This window comes from Pecten maximus, chromosome 2, assembly GCF_902652985.1.
Source record: "Pecten maximus chromosome 2, xPecMax1.1, whole genome shotgun sequence".
NCBI classification, from domain to species: Eukaryota; Metazoa; Mollusca; class Bivalvia; order Pectinida; family Pectinidae; genus Pecten; species Pecten maximus.
In genome coordinates, this window is record NC_047016.1 from 46,300,202 (window position 1) to 46,318,029 (window position 17,828).

The 17,828-nt window shown below is 36.4% G+C and overlaps 1 protein-coding gene across 1 annotated transcript; it reads left to right on the forward strand.

The window, feature by feature from the left end:
- The first annotated feature begins 5,432 nt into the window (after nt 1-5,432).
- LOC117322273 (thyrotropin-releasing hormone receptor-like) lies at nt 5,433-14,817 on the forward strand. The gene is made up of 2 exons (XM_033877084.1): nt 5,433-5,519; nt 12,690-14,817. The coding sequence occupies exon 2, from the start codon at nt 12,705-12,707 to the stop codon at nt 13,965-13,967; it is 1,263 nt and encodes a 420-aa protein (XP_033732975.1). The 5' UTR covers nt 5,433-5,519; nt 12,690-12,704; the 3' UTR covers nt 13,968-14,817.
- Nucleotides 14,818-17,828: the final 3,011 nt, after the last annotated feature.

Below are 17,828 nucleotides of genomic sequence, written 5' to 3' on the forward strand. Positions count from 1 at the left end.
AAAATCAACATTATCTAGATATGACCAAATCAACATTATCTAGACACAATCAAATCAACATTATCTAGATACCACCAAATAAACATTATCTAGACACGACCAAATCAACATTATCTAGATATGACCAAATCAACATTATCTAGATACCACCAAATCAACATTATCTAGATACGACACGACCAAATCAACATTATCTAGACACGACCAAATCAACATTATCTAGACGCGACCAAATCAACATTATCTAGACACGACAAATTCGACATTATCTAGACACGACCTAATCAACATTATCTAGATATGACCAAATCAACATTATCTAGATACCACCAAATCAACATTGTCTAGATACGACAAAATCAACATTATCTAGATATGACCAAATCAACATTATCTAGACACGACGAAATCAACATTATCTAGATACCACCAAATCAACATTATCTAGACACGACCAAATCAACATTATCTAGACACAATCAAATCAACATTATCTAGACACGACCAAATCAACATTATCTAGACACGACCAAATCAACATTATCTAGACACGACCAAATCAACATTATCTAGATACCACCAAATCAACGTTATCTAGATACCACCAAATCAACATTATCTAGATACGACCAAATCAACATTATCTAGACACGACCAAATCAACATTGTCTAGATATGACCAAATCAACATTATCTAGACACGACCAAATCAACATTATCTAGACACGACCAAATCAACATTATCTAGATACCACCAAATCAACATTATCTAGATACCACCAAATTAACATTATCTAGACACAATCAAATCAACATTATCTAGATACCACCAAATCAACATTATCTAGACACGACCAAATCAACATTATCTAGATACCACCAAATCAACATTATCTAGATACCACCAAATCAACATTATCTAGATACGACACGACCAAATCAACATTATCTAGATACGACACGACCAAATCAACATTATCTAGACGCGACCAAATCAACATTATCTAGACACGACAAATTCGACATTATCTAGACACGACCTAATCAACATTATCTAGATACGACCAAATCAACATTATCTAGACACGACCAAATCAACATTGTCTAGATATGACCAAATCAACATTATCTAGACACGACCAAATCAACATTGTCTAGATATGACCAAATCAACATTATCTAGATACCACCAAATCAACGTTATCTAGATACGACCAAATCAATATTATCTAGACAAGACCAAATCAACATTATCTAGATACCACCAAATCAACATTATCTAGACAAGACCAAATCAACATTATCTAGATACGACCAAATCAACATTATCTAGATACCACCAAATCAACATTATCTAGATACGACCAAATCAACATTATCTAGACACGACCAAATCAACATTGTCTAGATATGACCAAATCAACATTATCTAGATACGACCAAATCAACATTATCTAGATACGAGTAAATCAACATTATCTAGACACGACCAAATCAACATTATCTAGATACCACCAAATCAACATTATCTAGATACGACCAAATCAACATTATCTAGACACGACCAAATCAACATTGTCTAGATATGACCAAATCAACATTATCTAGATACGACCAAATCAACATTATCTAGATACGACCAAATCAACATTATCTAGACACGACCAAACCAACATTATCTAGACACGACCAAATCAACATTATCTAGATACGAGTAAATCAACATTATCTAGATACCACCAAATCAACATTATCTAGACACGACCAAATCAACATTATCTAGATACGACCAAATCAACATTATCTAGATACGACCAAATCAACATTATCTAGATACGAGTAAATCAACATTATCTAGATACGACCAAATCAACATTATCTAGACACGACCAAATCAACATTATCTAGATACGACCAAATCAACATTATCTAGATACGACCAAATCAACGTTATCTAGATACCACCAAATCAACATTATCTAGACACGACCAAATCAACATTATCTAGATACGACCAAATCAACATTATCTAGATACGAGTAAATCAACATTATCTAGATACCACCAAATCAACATTATCTAGACACGACCAAATCAACATTATCTAGATACGACCAAATCAACATTATCTAGATACGACCAAATCAACATTATCTAGATACGAGTAAATCAACATTATCTAGATACCACCAAATCAACATTATCTAGACACGACCAAATCAACATTATCTAGATACGACCAAATCAACATTATCTAGATACGAGTAAATCAACATTATCTAGATACCACCAAATCAACATTATCTAGACACGACCAAATCAACATTATCTAGATACCACCAAATCAACATTATCTAGACACGACCAAATCAACATTATCTAGACACGACCAAATCAACATTATCTAGATACCACCAAATCAACATTATCTAGACACGACCTAATCAACATTATCTAGACACGACCAAATCAACATTATCTAGACACAATCAAATCAACATTATCTAGATACCACCAAATCAACATTATCTAGACACGACCAAATCAACATTATCTAGATACCACCAAATCAACATTATCTAGACACAATCAAATCAACATTATCTAGACACGACCAAATCAACATTATCTAGATACGAGTAAATCAACATTATCTAGATACCACCAAATCAACATTATCTAGATATGACAAAATCAACATTATCTAGTTACCACCAAATCAACATTGTCTAGATATGACAAAATCAACATTATCTAGATACAACAAAATCAACATGTGTACCTTATTTTGAGTTACAGAAAAATGTTTTATTGATCCCAACACCAAATGACAAAGCGATCGTGTAGCAAACGTTCTCAATATTATAGAAACAAGTTTCTGTTTCTGTATGCCAGTGCAAAGGTCATTCCAGAGGTCAAAGGCAAAGTTATTTTATTTTTCTAAGAAACTTATTCCTCCAGACCTGAACTTAATTTGACATCATTTTGGTATTTTCATGAATGCACAATGTTACTTATACATATACAAATGTACAACTGCAATTTCGTCTCCGCAAGGTTGAGGTCACAGAAAGAGGTCAGAGTTCAAGCTTGTAATATAAAACCGATTCCGCGAGTAAACCCACTCACACTTGACAACAACAGAAAATGTTCTAAGATTCGAGGGAAACAGTTCACTAAACAATGATGGAGGTTGGACAACTCGTGTCAAAACTATTGTTATAGGAAACAAGTAAACGTTATTGTTTCATTGAACGAAAAATAATGAAAGTACAGGAAGGGTGGGGCAGTGGTATACGGATGAAGTTCTACAGAGAACTACCTGTTGTAATTACAACAGGTAACAACATTGATTACAAGATAACTGTATTCGTTATTCCCCCTCAGTAGCTCGTACTTGGCCTATTAAGACTTGACGTGAATGCTGCTTTAATGAGCAAGAGAACACCGCCAATCAGGTTCCTATTGATGTTTATGTGGGAATCGGTCAATACGTCACACTTGTGTCCAGTTGACCTCTTTCTCGGACATTGTCCGCATCATTCATGGAGGCATGCGACAAACGAACAACGCATTCCATGGTATATTCTAATAACCAAAAACACCTACAGGAAAAAATGTATATGTTTTTTTTTCTTTTTACTTTTGCAAGTCTCTGGTACATTATGACCCCTACTATTACATTTATTCAAGTTATTCCATAACCTAAATAACAACCCTAATTTCCACCATACCTTAATTGATAATTGTGACTTTCCTGGTATACAGCTAATTAAGGACATTTCTGGTACACAGGTAATCAGTTGATTTGCCAGAAAGCCTGACACTTTTCTTACTTCGTGCTGAGCCTTCTCACAAATAAGAACTTTTTGTACTTTCTTCTGGAAAATTTAGATTCCGATATACTGTTAGCTTGATTATGAAATATCTTATTTTTGTCAATATTTATAATTATGGCTCATTTCCGCGTCCGTGGGTTTGTGTGCTGATCTGTGACCGAATCGCGACGTTTAAACTGTCACTTGTGTACTTGTATAACATGGCGTTAATGAGCGCTTTCAATAAGTAACCATTATTCTCAATAATCTGGCCTCCGTGGTGTAAAACTATTAACCTGGAAATGCGTAAATAAGGGACCGATATGGTTGTTTTGCTACGATATATTCCAATTATTATAATTTCACATGTATCCATATCGTGTTTGATATATTCATATATATATCTGTAGTCATAGTAGTTACTCCATTAAATTTACTATTAAAAAGTGTAATAGTAATATAGTTTGTTTGTTTGTTAATTGATTGTATGTTAAATGTTTGTTTGTTTGATTATTTGTTTGTTTGCTTGTTTGTTAAATGTTCGTTTGTTTATTAATTGTTTGTTTATTTGTTTCTCTTTCTTTTTGAGAATGACTAAATCACAAAAACAATAATATGAAAAATGTTAGGTAAGAAAGTTAACAACAAGAAAGACGCAATTTTAAACCATCCGTTGACCATTCTGTATTGAAACAGCACAGAGCCATGTGGTCAGCGTATAAACTCGGCAACTTAAGTCACATATTTACATATACAATTATATTGATAAACGTCAACAACAATGATGAGCTATACTAGAACGTTGTACCCGCCCTACTCAATAAATTAACTTCGGGGGGCGGGGGGGGGGGGGGGGGGACTATTTGCTGATGACTTCTAAAACATTTGGTAACTCTCCGAAATATTTAGGCAATTAAGCAGGCGTACTTCTATCTGATTGGATTGGTTTGTTTTTGTTTAACGTCATATTAACAGCCATGGCCATTAAAGGACGTGCCAGGTTTTGGAGATGGAGGAAAGCCGGAGAAAAACCGCTGGCCTACGGTCAGTACCTGGCAACTGCCCAGCGTAGGTTTCGAACTCGCAACCCAGAAGTGGAGGGCTAGCGTTAAAGTGTCGGTACACCTTAACCACTCGGCCACCGCGGCCCCAGTAAATAAATAATACAGAGATCAGAGCTCCCTTAGATAGACACGAAAAACAAAATGGACAGCTATGACCGATAGGGTTTTCGGTATGCGTTGTGTTATATACAAATCAGCTAAAGAGATGTCTTAATAGCTTCGAGACGAGTTTACATGTCGATTTCCAGAGTTATAGAAAGTTATTCTGGTTATTTCCACCGACAGACCCATTCCAAAAGACGATTATTCTTTGAACAAAAGAGGAATGATCCATACCCACATTGTTTACTCTGCTAAAGTAAAATAATGTTTTACAAATCGAAGTAGGTAAGGTGACAGTAAAGTATTCGTTGGTATGATGAGGACAAGTTGTGGTTGTAGGACGAAAGGCGGCGTAGATTGAAATCGATTTCCCGGTGGTAATGGATATGCTATTGGACGAGAAACCGTCCTATACTAGACATTGTAACATAAACATATTGCCTTATAATTAACTACCGCTGGAAATCTTCCACTTTCCTATAAACGGTCATCGCTCCAGCGGAGTCAGGTGTTATGTAGAGAAGGGACGTAGCAGGTAAATATATTTATTGTTACAATATTTTTGACAGATTATTTCATAAATTCCTTTTTTTATTTAAACTTCAATGATGAAAGGCCATTTATCACAGAGTAAATAAAAGCTGATCGGTAGTTTTACCAACAATGAAAATCCAAGGCATGATAATATATGCATTGTAGCAAATTTTTAAGGCTAAAATATTCTATCGTTTTTCAATATCTGAACTTAACCATCAAAATAAATAGTATTTAAAAAAAAGGTTGGGTTCACTACATAAAATAATATCTCGAATATTACTCATACTTGTGTGTTCTGTGTTAGATCCAAAATCATAATTCCGAGGTCTCAATATCATGGAGATATAAGACGTTTTCATTGATCTCTCGGCTTATAGACACGTTTTGTACTGTTCAGGCGATTTGATAGACTGATAATTCATTCATTTTTAGCAAAGCTGTCCACAAGAATTGTTTTGAATTGTTCAAGCATCGAATGATGTTTTTGATGTATTAATTCAACCCTTCACAGAGTTTTTGGTAAAAAATGTCTGGCACAGTTTTTCAAAGGAAATCATGGTAAACCCCATTCAATGAGTTTAGTACTATTACTGGTTATTCAATCAGTTATCTGTAATTATGTGATACAACCCATTTAAGGTGAAAATATTTGCTATCAGTCTCTTGTATTCTTTCACTATAGTATGGGGAGATCACATTTGTTTAATTTTGAAATAATACTTGGCATACTATGAACCCGCATGTGCTATTGAAATGTCCAACAAGTGAACATGGCATTGGTTTGCGCCAAACCAAAGCATCATGTTAGGGATATGGATAATGATATTGAATGGAAATGGCCGTGATGATACTCTGATGTAAATACAGCAAATACACATTTCGGAGTTTCCATTATCTAAAGGATTATTCTAATTTCTTATAAATGGTTTATATTCAAATTATTTTTGCTAGCATAGCGTTGACAGATGTTGAGAATACCTGCGGTGAAAATTCTCGTCTTTTTCATTTGCTGTATTTGTATCACTGCAGAAATCGACTTATTTTGTGATTCGTCAATATTTTGTTCCAATTTCGATTTTATTTTTATACTGTACAACGACATGGTAGACATAAAATTTCGTGCCCCTTTAGGGACTCTGTTGAGATTTTTATCGAGTAAAAACATAACTTAATGTTGAAAAATTTCTTTAAAATCCGAAAAAAATCCAGAAAAATAACAGGATTTATTTAAGTTATATGGTAAGTGAAACCATTTTCACAGTTGTATCTTTATTCAGAATGGTACACGCTAAGTTTCCTTGATATCATATGTATGATATCATATGTATGATACATTGAGCCACGACCATCCTTTAAAATGGAGACACGATTTCCATTGTGAACAGAGAAAACCGACAGGCGAACAAAACTGTAATAGGAACAAAATAAGATTTGCATAGAAACCTCGAAAAAGCATAAAAGAATACGACCAGGCGCTCCCATGGGAAAGCGTCTTCTGTTAAATTGTCGACAACCACCATACAAATCTAGGTCACGGCGACAACCGCCATACAAATCTAGGTCAACTCCGGGTTACGTCACATCCTGAAATCGCGTAACATGGTGGTAGCAACAGAATGAACATCGAACATTTCTGGCTTCATATCTTGAAAGGAAAAACAGAATATTTCCCAATCAAATGATGAAGTCGGCACAAATCATAAAATAATTGTTTTACTATAATTGGTGTTAGAAAATTAATTTAAGTACACCCGACAAAAACACTAATTTTGTCATGGCTTTGAAATGAGATCATATTTGTTGCTACTGTGAAAGAGTTAAAATTTTATAATATTCTTCTGGTATGAACTGTTCAAGTATAAGAAAGCTCAGAATTTTATGTAAGTTTGTCAAATGTATGAATGACAAAGTTTGTTCTCCTGTGTAAATCATAAACTACAAAATACGCTGTTCTGAACACACAAAGATATGTACATGTATATCATATACATGTATGTTAATGCATTATCTATATACCATTAAGTATGATGAGAAATAAATTTATCTGGAATCTTGAATCTTGTAATAGAACGAGGGATGTAGTATTCTGAGAAAGAAATATTCCAAGATGGAGAACCCTAATTATGTTTGAAAAACTATCCGCCCTTCTGGGATAGATGGGCATTTTTTTTAATTTTTTTTTTATGTTTTTGACAGAACAACATATTTTGATATATCAACATTCACCTTGAACGTTGTCAATGCTATCCAATTGTCCGTTAGATTTTCTTCAATGTGTGTTATATCAACAGGTGTCAATATTGGAAATTCAACTGTACCAGTGATAAATCTTCAGTGTGCAGACGACACTGGCTTGGCATTGAACTGATCAATGTTAAGACGTTATTCGAGGAATCATAATTCGAATTGAATACTGAATGATTTAAAATGTTGATATCATTTTGTGTGGTGTGTGCAGGTCCACATGTATAATAGGCGATGCCAATGTCGTTTTTGTTGGCTGCTCTGTAATTTCAGCTTCCCTAACTAATATCAGTTCTGTGTTACTTATTCCATTGTACTTAGTACCATAAGCTTTTAAAGGATTAAACTAAAGACACACAAAATAGTTGCACCTTACAAGTCATTTTAAGAGTAACATAAAAAGCCAAAATGAATTAAACTGGTCAGGTGGTTCGTCCTTCTAGGACTCGTCAGTGATGTTACAGACACCATATAGATGTTTTGTCCTTCTATTACTCGTCAGTGATGATAGAGACATCATACAGCTGTTGCGTCCTTCAAGGATTCGTCAGTGATGTTAGAGACGTCATACAGTTTTGTCTTTCTATGAATCGTCAGTGATGTTTGGAATATCATACAGCTGTTTCGTCCTTCTAGGGATCGTCGGTGATGATAGGGACATCATACACTTTTTGTGTCCTTCTAAGACTCATCAGCTATGTTAGGGACATCATACAGTTGTTTTGTCCTTCTATGACTCGTCAGTGATACTAGTGACATCATACAGCTGTTTTGTCCTTCTAGGACTCGTCAGTGATGTTAGGGAACTATACAGCAGTTTTGTCAAAAACTAGATTAATGTCAAAAGAAATGCCACAATCTTATTGGAAAAATGCAATAGTTCCATAATTTCAGTTCTGTCTTTTGTGAAATAAACTTTGACTTTACCATTAATCCTATCATTGATTTTAAAAATTCCTTAACTGTGGGGAATAGCACACGCTTATATGTGGATTAATTTGACCCAATAGCTTTTGGAAATGTGTACAAATTGTATTCAACTCATCGGCTAGACAGGGTTACTTTGATCTTCGGTAAAACCCTTGCACAAAAACTAATAACGGTTTTATCAAAATTAATGTCGAAACAAGTATACTATAAACCGAAATTTGTATTCATTAACCATTTCACAATGTGTTGACCAGTTGAATTTTGTCAAGGATGAAATTAAATCACTTTCTAAAATATCAATTATTTTTCGCGGCTGTTCAATAAGTATGAATTAAGAATTAAGAAAACAAATTTTTAATCCCTCAAGTTTACTGTATCATGGCTCAAGTTCAAGTTTCACTTTTGTTTTGCCCAAGAAACATCGTTGTAAGCTATTCAGCTGGCATATATGTATAATTAATGTCACTTTCTTGATATTATCAATAGGGTATGACAACACAGGAACAGAATTTTCATGTGTGTCTTTTATTATTACGTTCTTTTGAATGCAAAGGGAAAGGGCACTAAATTTCTAAACTGAAAGATGCAAGCAACCATTGTAAACCTCATATATTTACTTCAGGTTGAAGAATTTACATGCGTACTTCCGGTGATACGCGTGGCGCGTTCTATGAGACACACCCGTACGTACTTGGTCTACATAAAGAAAACGTATCGGTACATGAGAAAGCTTTTACAGTTCTTCCAAACAAATGCCACGACGTGAAACTTCCTCGTGGAAATGTTGTTTTTTCACTTGACAGTACATTGAGTAACAATGTGTTTCCGTTGATAAGGGTAGGGTGCGTAAAATATGACACGCTTCATCAAATATCGGCTGTTAGTGAGGCAACTCTGGCGAGAATCGTTAAGTATCACAACAAAAACTGCAGCGGTTTGAGTCACTCTTTATTTCAATATGTCAGTCTTCGCTGCTGTGATGCACGATTGTGTAACACCAATGTCTTTTGTTCATTAAGTAAGTCCCGATGTTAATCTAGCTATTAATTAAAAAGTAACGAGTTTTCATTGCGCAATCTCTATAAACGCTATAAACGAAACATATTGCCACGTTTAACTTCAAACTAGAAACTAGAAAATTAATATCGTTTAGGAAACGGAGCAATATAAGTAATTTTAACCCGTTTCTGGATCCCATTCCTTTTTCCAGATCCAGTTTCTTTGTACTTCTTTCTGTATTTGTCATGCAATTCAATATGGAATGATATACAATTTATACTACATATCGTTTAGTTCCGCTAGACTTCGCTCGGCCGTATCAATTTATTCTTAATTTCTAAGTGATACATGGCTGAATACCGACATGCGAACAAAATCAACGACAACTAACGAGGTGTTCCGGGAGGATAAACGTCTTCTGTCTCATCGACGTCAACAGCCATGCAATTCTAATCAAAAGTCATGTCACATCCTTAGAAATGAATTAGAAATTGGTGGCGATAACGGAACTGCCAGGTGTGGCAACGAGTATCGAACGCAATTGACTTAATATCTCACAAGAAAACAAGTATTTTCCAATGAGATAGTGTGTCGATTATAACGCTGTTCGATGCTTTTCGTCAACCTGCATCTTCCCACCAGCAGTCAACATCTATATGGCATTGAGAACCTGTCCTTGAATATCGAATCAGTTGGGACTATAAACACCGAGAAAGCAGGGATGCTGCTATTTAGAAACGGAAGGTTAGGAATGTTTTGGAAAATTGAAATCATCACATTCATTGTACGGCTTTTTAGTAAGCTGGTCAAAAGCGGTACCTTATATGCCAAGAACGAGGTGAACGGCTGGTGTTGAAGAGTATGTAGTTTCCCTGTTGTTTTTTTGGGTTTTTTGGGTTTTTTTTTAAGTTCCTGAGAGTACCTGACACACAGGAAATCTACAAATATCAACCATATAACACTGTGTTTTGATTATTGAAGGCATCTGTTGTATCGCCCGTTTACAATGGAAGATGAAACTCAAACTTCAGATATCACTTCCTTGTCGAACGTTTACACACGTGATATTTATTCCTGTCGTGGCCACATTCACTATAAATGATTACCATTGTAGATCTCCTTCAAACTTCCTTCAATGTTGTCGAACTGAAAGTGTGGTTGTATTACATGTTTGAGGGACGAAATGCAGAGAAACTAAAATTCACCTGCTTTTTATTTTGTTTTTGTTGTTGTAAGTTTTTGTTTGTCTTTCTATCTTCTTTTTTTTATTTATTATTTTTTTTTTTTTTTTTTTTATTGTGTCTACCTTTATGGATCATTTTTTTCTACGACGGTGAATTTGTATGCCTATAATATACACTGTATTGTGGAATTTACAAGTTAATTAGTTACATATACTTGTAACATTTTACCACTACCGTATGCTAATTAGTGTTAGCACTACTTTCAATACGCGAGTTCAGATGATTACCTGATTAGATGGTAGATATTTTCACAGCACAACTTACTGTACCATAATGCTAAACCAATACATTGTTTAACTTATTGATTTGCCGCCATTTGAAACAAAATGCGTTTCAGTTTTACATTACTGGTGATCAATCATTCAAATCTTAAGTTGTTATCGTTATATGACATGCTAGACGAAGATTAAAGAATATTTCAGGACAAACATCATATTTTATATGCTAAACACGTACACGACAGAATCTAGGTAGTCCGTGCCCTTTATATTGTACACTGGAATGTATACTTGACAAACGCGGCAGTGACCCGAATTTTTAAATGTCCACTTCCGATCGGTAAGGTGAATACTCATTCGCGCCTTTGATGTCTGCCAACCTTGATGAAGAACAAGTATACCCCGCATCTAACATAACATGCCACTTATGGAATCACACAAGCATAATAGGAGTGCATGAATATTCATTAGGACAACACCAATTGACACACGTATGGAAACATTGGTGTTTACGTGAGAAAGAAAATAATTCTGGTTGATAAATATTCAACAGGAGACTTTATCTGGCCTCATATTAAACACGTAGAAATAATTATCGGCAGAATAAATCGTTAACTTCCACAGTTTCTCAAGTACGATAGCATTTCCTTAGTGATCAATCTTTTCATGATACATGACACGCATATACCCAAATATACCACAGCACATACCAAATAGTATATATGTCACATAGACCCATATTTCGTCCACGTGTATCCGGGCACCTGCGTAATTGCGTTGAATAGTTGTCTTGTGTTTGGTGACAAATCTTTAAACAGACTATTTGTATACAAGTGCGACCACATTCTATCTCCTCTTGGCGACATTGTTTTGCTTTCATACGATGCTTATCTAATAGCTTGTCAGAACAGCTAACAAAAGACATTGTCCAGATTATTTTCTTCTTTTTCTTCTTTTTATCTCTCTTTTTTTTAAATTTTACCTTTAGACAAAACTAGAAATGTATTGACCATGTATGTTGGATATGCCCAGTAGAACTTAAGACACTACAGTCTCTCCAGTATCAGCCTATCGTCATTTCTTCATCGACCATGTCACAGTCAATATCCAAGGAAATCATCCAAACATCACGCTCAATAAGTGTCGAACGTTTAATGAAGATATAACAGGGTTCTAGAGATGTGTGTTGACGTGGTGAAGATTTCTACAGTCGGCATAGTGGTATTAGATTGATATGAGGTGTGACATTTTAATTAGTATACTGGCACTTTATGCAGTGTAAATTAGATTGTATATCATTCGTTACCCTCGTGGTGTTTCTATTTCATGTGTCTGATTTCTCAATCGATAAGAGCTCATTTGCTCTCATCTCTTACCTACTGTTGGCATGTCGGTCGACTATATTTTTGTGAAAATGCCGTGAATCATCTCTATGTAGCATTTTAACAGATCGAATTTTTAGGAGCAAGGATATTCTAGTGACAGGGAATTTTGAAATTCTAATTTTGAATGTTTTCTTTCTTTCTTTCTCAGATAGCCGGTATCAGGATGAACTCGTCAACAGAAACTCTCAACATCCCAATGGCAAACACAAGTCTATCGTCAGCTATTTTGTTTGATAATATGACTTCCGGTTCAAACGGAACGACTACTTCCGGTTCCAATTCGGAGCTATCTATATACGACTATGGAGAGTATTGGGCCGCGCTCTACATAAACAAATATTACCTATATGTCATTGTGGCGATCGGATTACCAGGCAACCTTGCAGCTGTAGTGACGATTTGTAATATGCGTCCACTGACGTCATCATCGATGTATATGGTTGTTCTGGCGATCGTTGATAGCGTGAACCTCGCTTTGAAGATTCTTTACCTTCAGTTGACCTTACACAATGTGCAAATGGGTCACAATGGCTGCAAGGTCATGTTTTTCTGTGGGACATTCTTTATGCATTATGCCAACTGGATTCTTGTTGCTATGACCATTGAACGTTTCCTTGCGATTTGGCTACCCCTAAAGGTGTCGGAACTGTGTACGAGGTCACGCGCGGCATTGGTGATGGGACTGATAGCTGTACCTCTCTTAGGGCTCAACCTCCACTTTTTCTGGTCTACACTTGAGGTCTGGGACGACTACTATTCCTGGGATTGCCAGTTCCGGACAGAATTTCAGTACTTCATGACCAAGTTGTGGTATTGGATAGATGGCGCTGCTTACAGCCTCATCCCTTTCATCGTCCTCGTCATCTTCAACATCCTCATCATCGTCGGCATCAAGCGAGGGCATCGTGGAATTGTCAGTAAGATCGACAAAACTCGAATGACGGAGAAAATGAAACAACAACACCAAATCACGGTCATGTTGGTGACGGTGTCGTTGGTTTTTGTTATTCTTACGATGCCCAACTGTGTCTTTTTCATATTCCAAAACTATTGGGATTATACGGCGACCTTGCACGAGTACGCCCGATATTTCCTCTTCTATCAGCTCGTTTTCGTCCTGTCTGATTTCAATCACGCCATCAATTTTTATCTTTACTTCCTCAGCGGCAAGAAGTTCAGAGCCAAGTTTCACGCCATTATTTGCATCTGCCGTCGAAAACAGATCAGCCGACGATTCGGAACAACCATCTCCCACATCGCGTCTACTCGGATGTCAGCCACGGAGATGACAAACGGACATTCTCGGAGGCCTTCCGAAAGACCAGCGTCGCCAAACAATCGAACGAATTCGACTGTACCAAAATTAAACAATATATGTGAATCGAAAAACGAAAATGGAAAACTTACGGATAACGAATACATGTAAATGTTGCTTCATTTTAATGTTTATCGAACCAAGAAGGCCATTAAGAACCACTGGCGGTGATATGTAAATACCATAGGGTTTAGTGGAAATAATTTGCTGGATTTAACATCAATTGTGTTTCTACAGCAAATGTGAAATTAACATCATATTGTGTGACAGATGTTGTGGTAGTAAAGGCGATATAACATTTTAGTAGAATGGGCCATTCGATGTAAGTAGAGAACGGAAGGGGGGCACTGTTTGCTCACTGACTGCGCATGACCAAAATAGCGCGCAGTAATCTTCCTAATGGTTAGTCCAAGGCAACATGTGATACACATTGTTTACATGTGTTTAGTGTAGTCTGTGCGCGTGCGGCCAAAGCAAAGAACAGCTGGCAAGCTGGAAAAGGACAAAAATAGAATTGCGTTGGCAAGGAAACATAGGAAAGATCTTGTGCCTGCAAATCTACCACAATAGGTGGGTGTTATTCGACTCCCAATGCATCAATTATTCATCACAATTGGTATGTAACATAAATTTAATGCGTTTTGATTGGCTGAAACAGTGACCTTTGACCGAGAAGGCCGCTTCACGCTGTCGGGCAATTATAAGCCTAAGAAAGGAGTTCGCAATCGATTTTGTGATCATGATTTTTATTTTATCAATTTATTGTTTTGAAAATTAATAGATTTGTTAATCACTTGTCATGATATGTATTAAATTACAACACTTCATCATATTTCTGAAATTGTCTGTTTTGCCTATTAATCAGCGGCATTTCAATACAGGTCATATGTTTACGCCCCAACTGGTATCGCAAAAAAAACGCACGTTGGTATAGAATCATGGAATAGCTTGCTTTTGTTGTAGAAACCACAGGCGCTTGCATATAGAAAATATCACTTTCGATTTTTTTTTTCATATGACAGCGGTATGTGTAATCTGTTAACCTGAAGGTTGGCAACTACGCCACGAGCGAAACGGCACCCCATCTCACTTCAACCGGCTAAAAAACACATTTATTCAAACTGACACGGCACACACTATATGCGACCGTCATCAGAAAACATTCATCTTTAACCTACCGTGCCACTCAATATGAATTGTTACATCCAAAACACAATAATCCGTGAAAACATCGCCGAATTCCTCGCTCAGAACGCCATTTCTCAAACGGCTCCCTGAGCCTGTCCAGATTCTTCATTTACATACGGGGTTCACAGGTCATGCGATTATATAATCGACTGTCACCAGGTGCACTTTTTGGGGTCATCTCGGCATACTTTATTTTACAGGTGCATGCACAGGACGTCGTTTGCGATATCACGGACTAATAAGATAGCATGTTTTAATGCCATGCAGTGATGAGATCGTCCTTTCCTTTTTTTCAACTGCATCATTTCGGTAGTTGCTGAACTTCGTTTTCAATCAAAAAGATTGCATATAACGGTGCTCAATAACTTGTTCAAGACAGGGCCGGGACATTATACGTATACCATGAACAAGCAGTATCAGTTGAAATTAAATTTTTCGAAGTTAAAATTTGGATGGGGTAATAGCTGATAGTTGTTTGATATTTTGATTTTTTATTGTACTTGCCATCTATTTAGGGCTATGCCAATCTTCAATTCTTAAAAAAATTGACCCCTACATGACTAGTTAAAAATGTATACCACACACAATATCGATAAGAATAAGAGGTTGTTCTGGGTATTCTGGCGTTAGCCCTAAAATACTATAAAAGTCTGGCGTTGACACAAAATAACCACTACTTCCCCCTCAAGTATTCTCTTTTCTTTCTCATTTTAATTCAGTTTCATAATTCTGTAAGCACTTCAGCCAGTTTGATTATTATTAGTGTAGCGTTTGATGCTTACACACTCAATTAATAAGGTAATTCATCAATAACTTAAATTTTATATATGCGAGCGATGTAAAGTGGAATAAATGGATAATTGAATATTACAAAGAATACATTTTACAATGCGTTAAACTCTTTGACATTGTCACTGGTGGATTTAAATCCTCCCCTCCCCCCCCCCCCCCCCCCCACCCCCCCCCCCCCCCCCCCCCTAAAATTGTCAAAGTAAGGGTATCTTAAAAAACGAATTCCCGTATCAATCAGCAAAATAACAATATCAAATCATTAAAAACATCTCTCATATACTTGTTTTTATAAAACACACCAGGTATGAATCTATCGTGAAATACACTAGAATGCAGGATTTTGCATTAACCTGCTATTTTTCAGGGGGAGAACCGGCGGACACCCCCCTCCCCCCTTTTAATTTCGCACGCCCCCTATTTGAAAATCCTGTGTCCGCCCCTGATTGTAGACACTAAAACTAAGGGGCAAACTGATGATATCGAGTGTATTAAAACCGAAATAACGTAAGAAAGTAATACTGTTTCGAAAATTTGAATAAAAAGGGGTTTAAAACAAAATGACTGAAGGAACTCAATATTTCTATAATCATACAGTGATAGATGAACTCATAAAATTTGGATTGAACTCGAAGAACTTCTAGCAAACATTAAATCTAACATTGTGGTAAATGAAAATAAATTGATGATGGATCATAGATCACAACGTACAAATCGTTTGGTAGGTCTGAAGTATGATTTTCGTATTTGACGACGACATGATATTTGTAAAATGTGCAGAAATAAATGAACAGGTCTGAAGTAAGTAATGTTGGTACACATGTATACGTTCCAGTAACCTGATGACAGTCTTATTCGTGATTCACTTTTCTTTTTGTTCGTCCAGATTTCAGTAAACTGACAAAAGTTAATCAATAAATAAGCATTTTGTTCTACCTTTGTGACAATTATTTCATTATTTAGAAAACGATACGATAGTGACGTTCTGTGTGAATCAATATATGCCCCCTCCCCCCCTTTCCACTTATCGAAAATCTTATTCTCGAAAGATTGCAAAATTTGCTATAATCATTTAATCATTTCATTTTTCCGAAATTTTGTTCCGAAATTTTGGCCCCCAGACCCCTCGCCAAAAAAAAATTCGGCTCCCGCCTATGGCGCTCGCATTACCACATTACCACTAAATTACTGGACCCCCCCCCCCCCCCAATTCCTGGATCCGCGCCTGCTGTGTACTGTCATATACGGTGCATGGTAATCAAACGTTCAAAATAACGAATAATTTATAAATCATCGTTCATCGACGAAACTCTTCAAATAATCGTAACTTAGACGAAACTCTTCAGCGAGCCGAAGCATTTTGCGGACAAAATGCATGCGGAGATGACCCCCAAAAGTACACCTGACGACTGACGATCATATAATCGCATGACCCTTGAACCCCGTATGTAAATGAAGAATCTGGACAGGCTCAGGGAGCCGTTTGAGAAATGGCGTTCTGAGCGAGGAATTCGGCGATGTTTTCACGGATTATTGTGTTTTGGATGTAACAATTCATATTGAGTGGCACGGTAGGTTAAAGATGAATGTTTTCTGATGACGGTCGCATATAGTGTGCGCCGTGTCAGTTTGAATAAATGTGTTTTTTAGCCGGTTGAAGTGAGATGGGGTGCCGTTTCGCTCGTGGCGTAGTTGCCAACCTTCAGGTTAACAGATTACACATACCGCTGTCATATGAAAAAAAAAATCGAAAGTGATATTTTCTATATGCAAGCGCCTGTGGTAGAAACAGGTCACAAAAGCTCGTGGTTGTTGTACATGATAGGTTTTTAGTCACGTTAGTTATTTTTCAAAAGCACGAAAAAACGCTAAACCTCGAGTGAAATAACTACCATAAATATAACTCCTATTTACCTTGGGAAATGCTAAGGCACGTGAGCGATTCGGCATAAGGATTGACCACCACATTATCTACGATTCAGCTTGGTCTATTAA

What these genes read in the sequence shown, in the direction of transcription:
- LOC117322273 (XM_033877084.1), top strand. Translation starts at nt 12,705, where the DNA reads ATGAACTCGTCAACAGAAACTCTCAACATCCCAATGGCAAACACAAGT.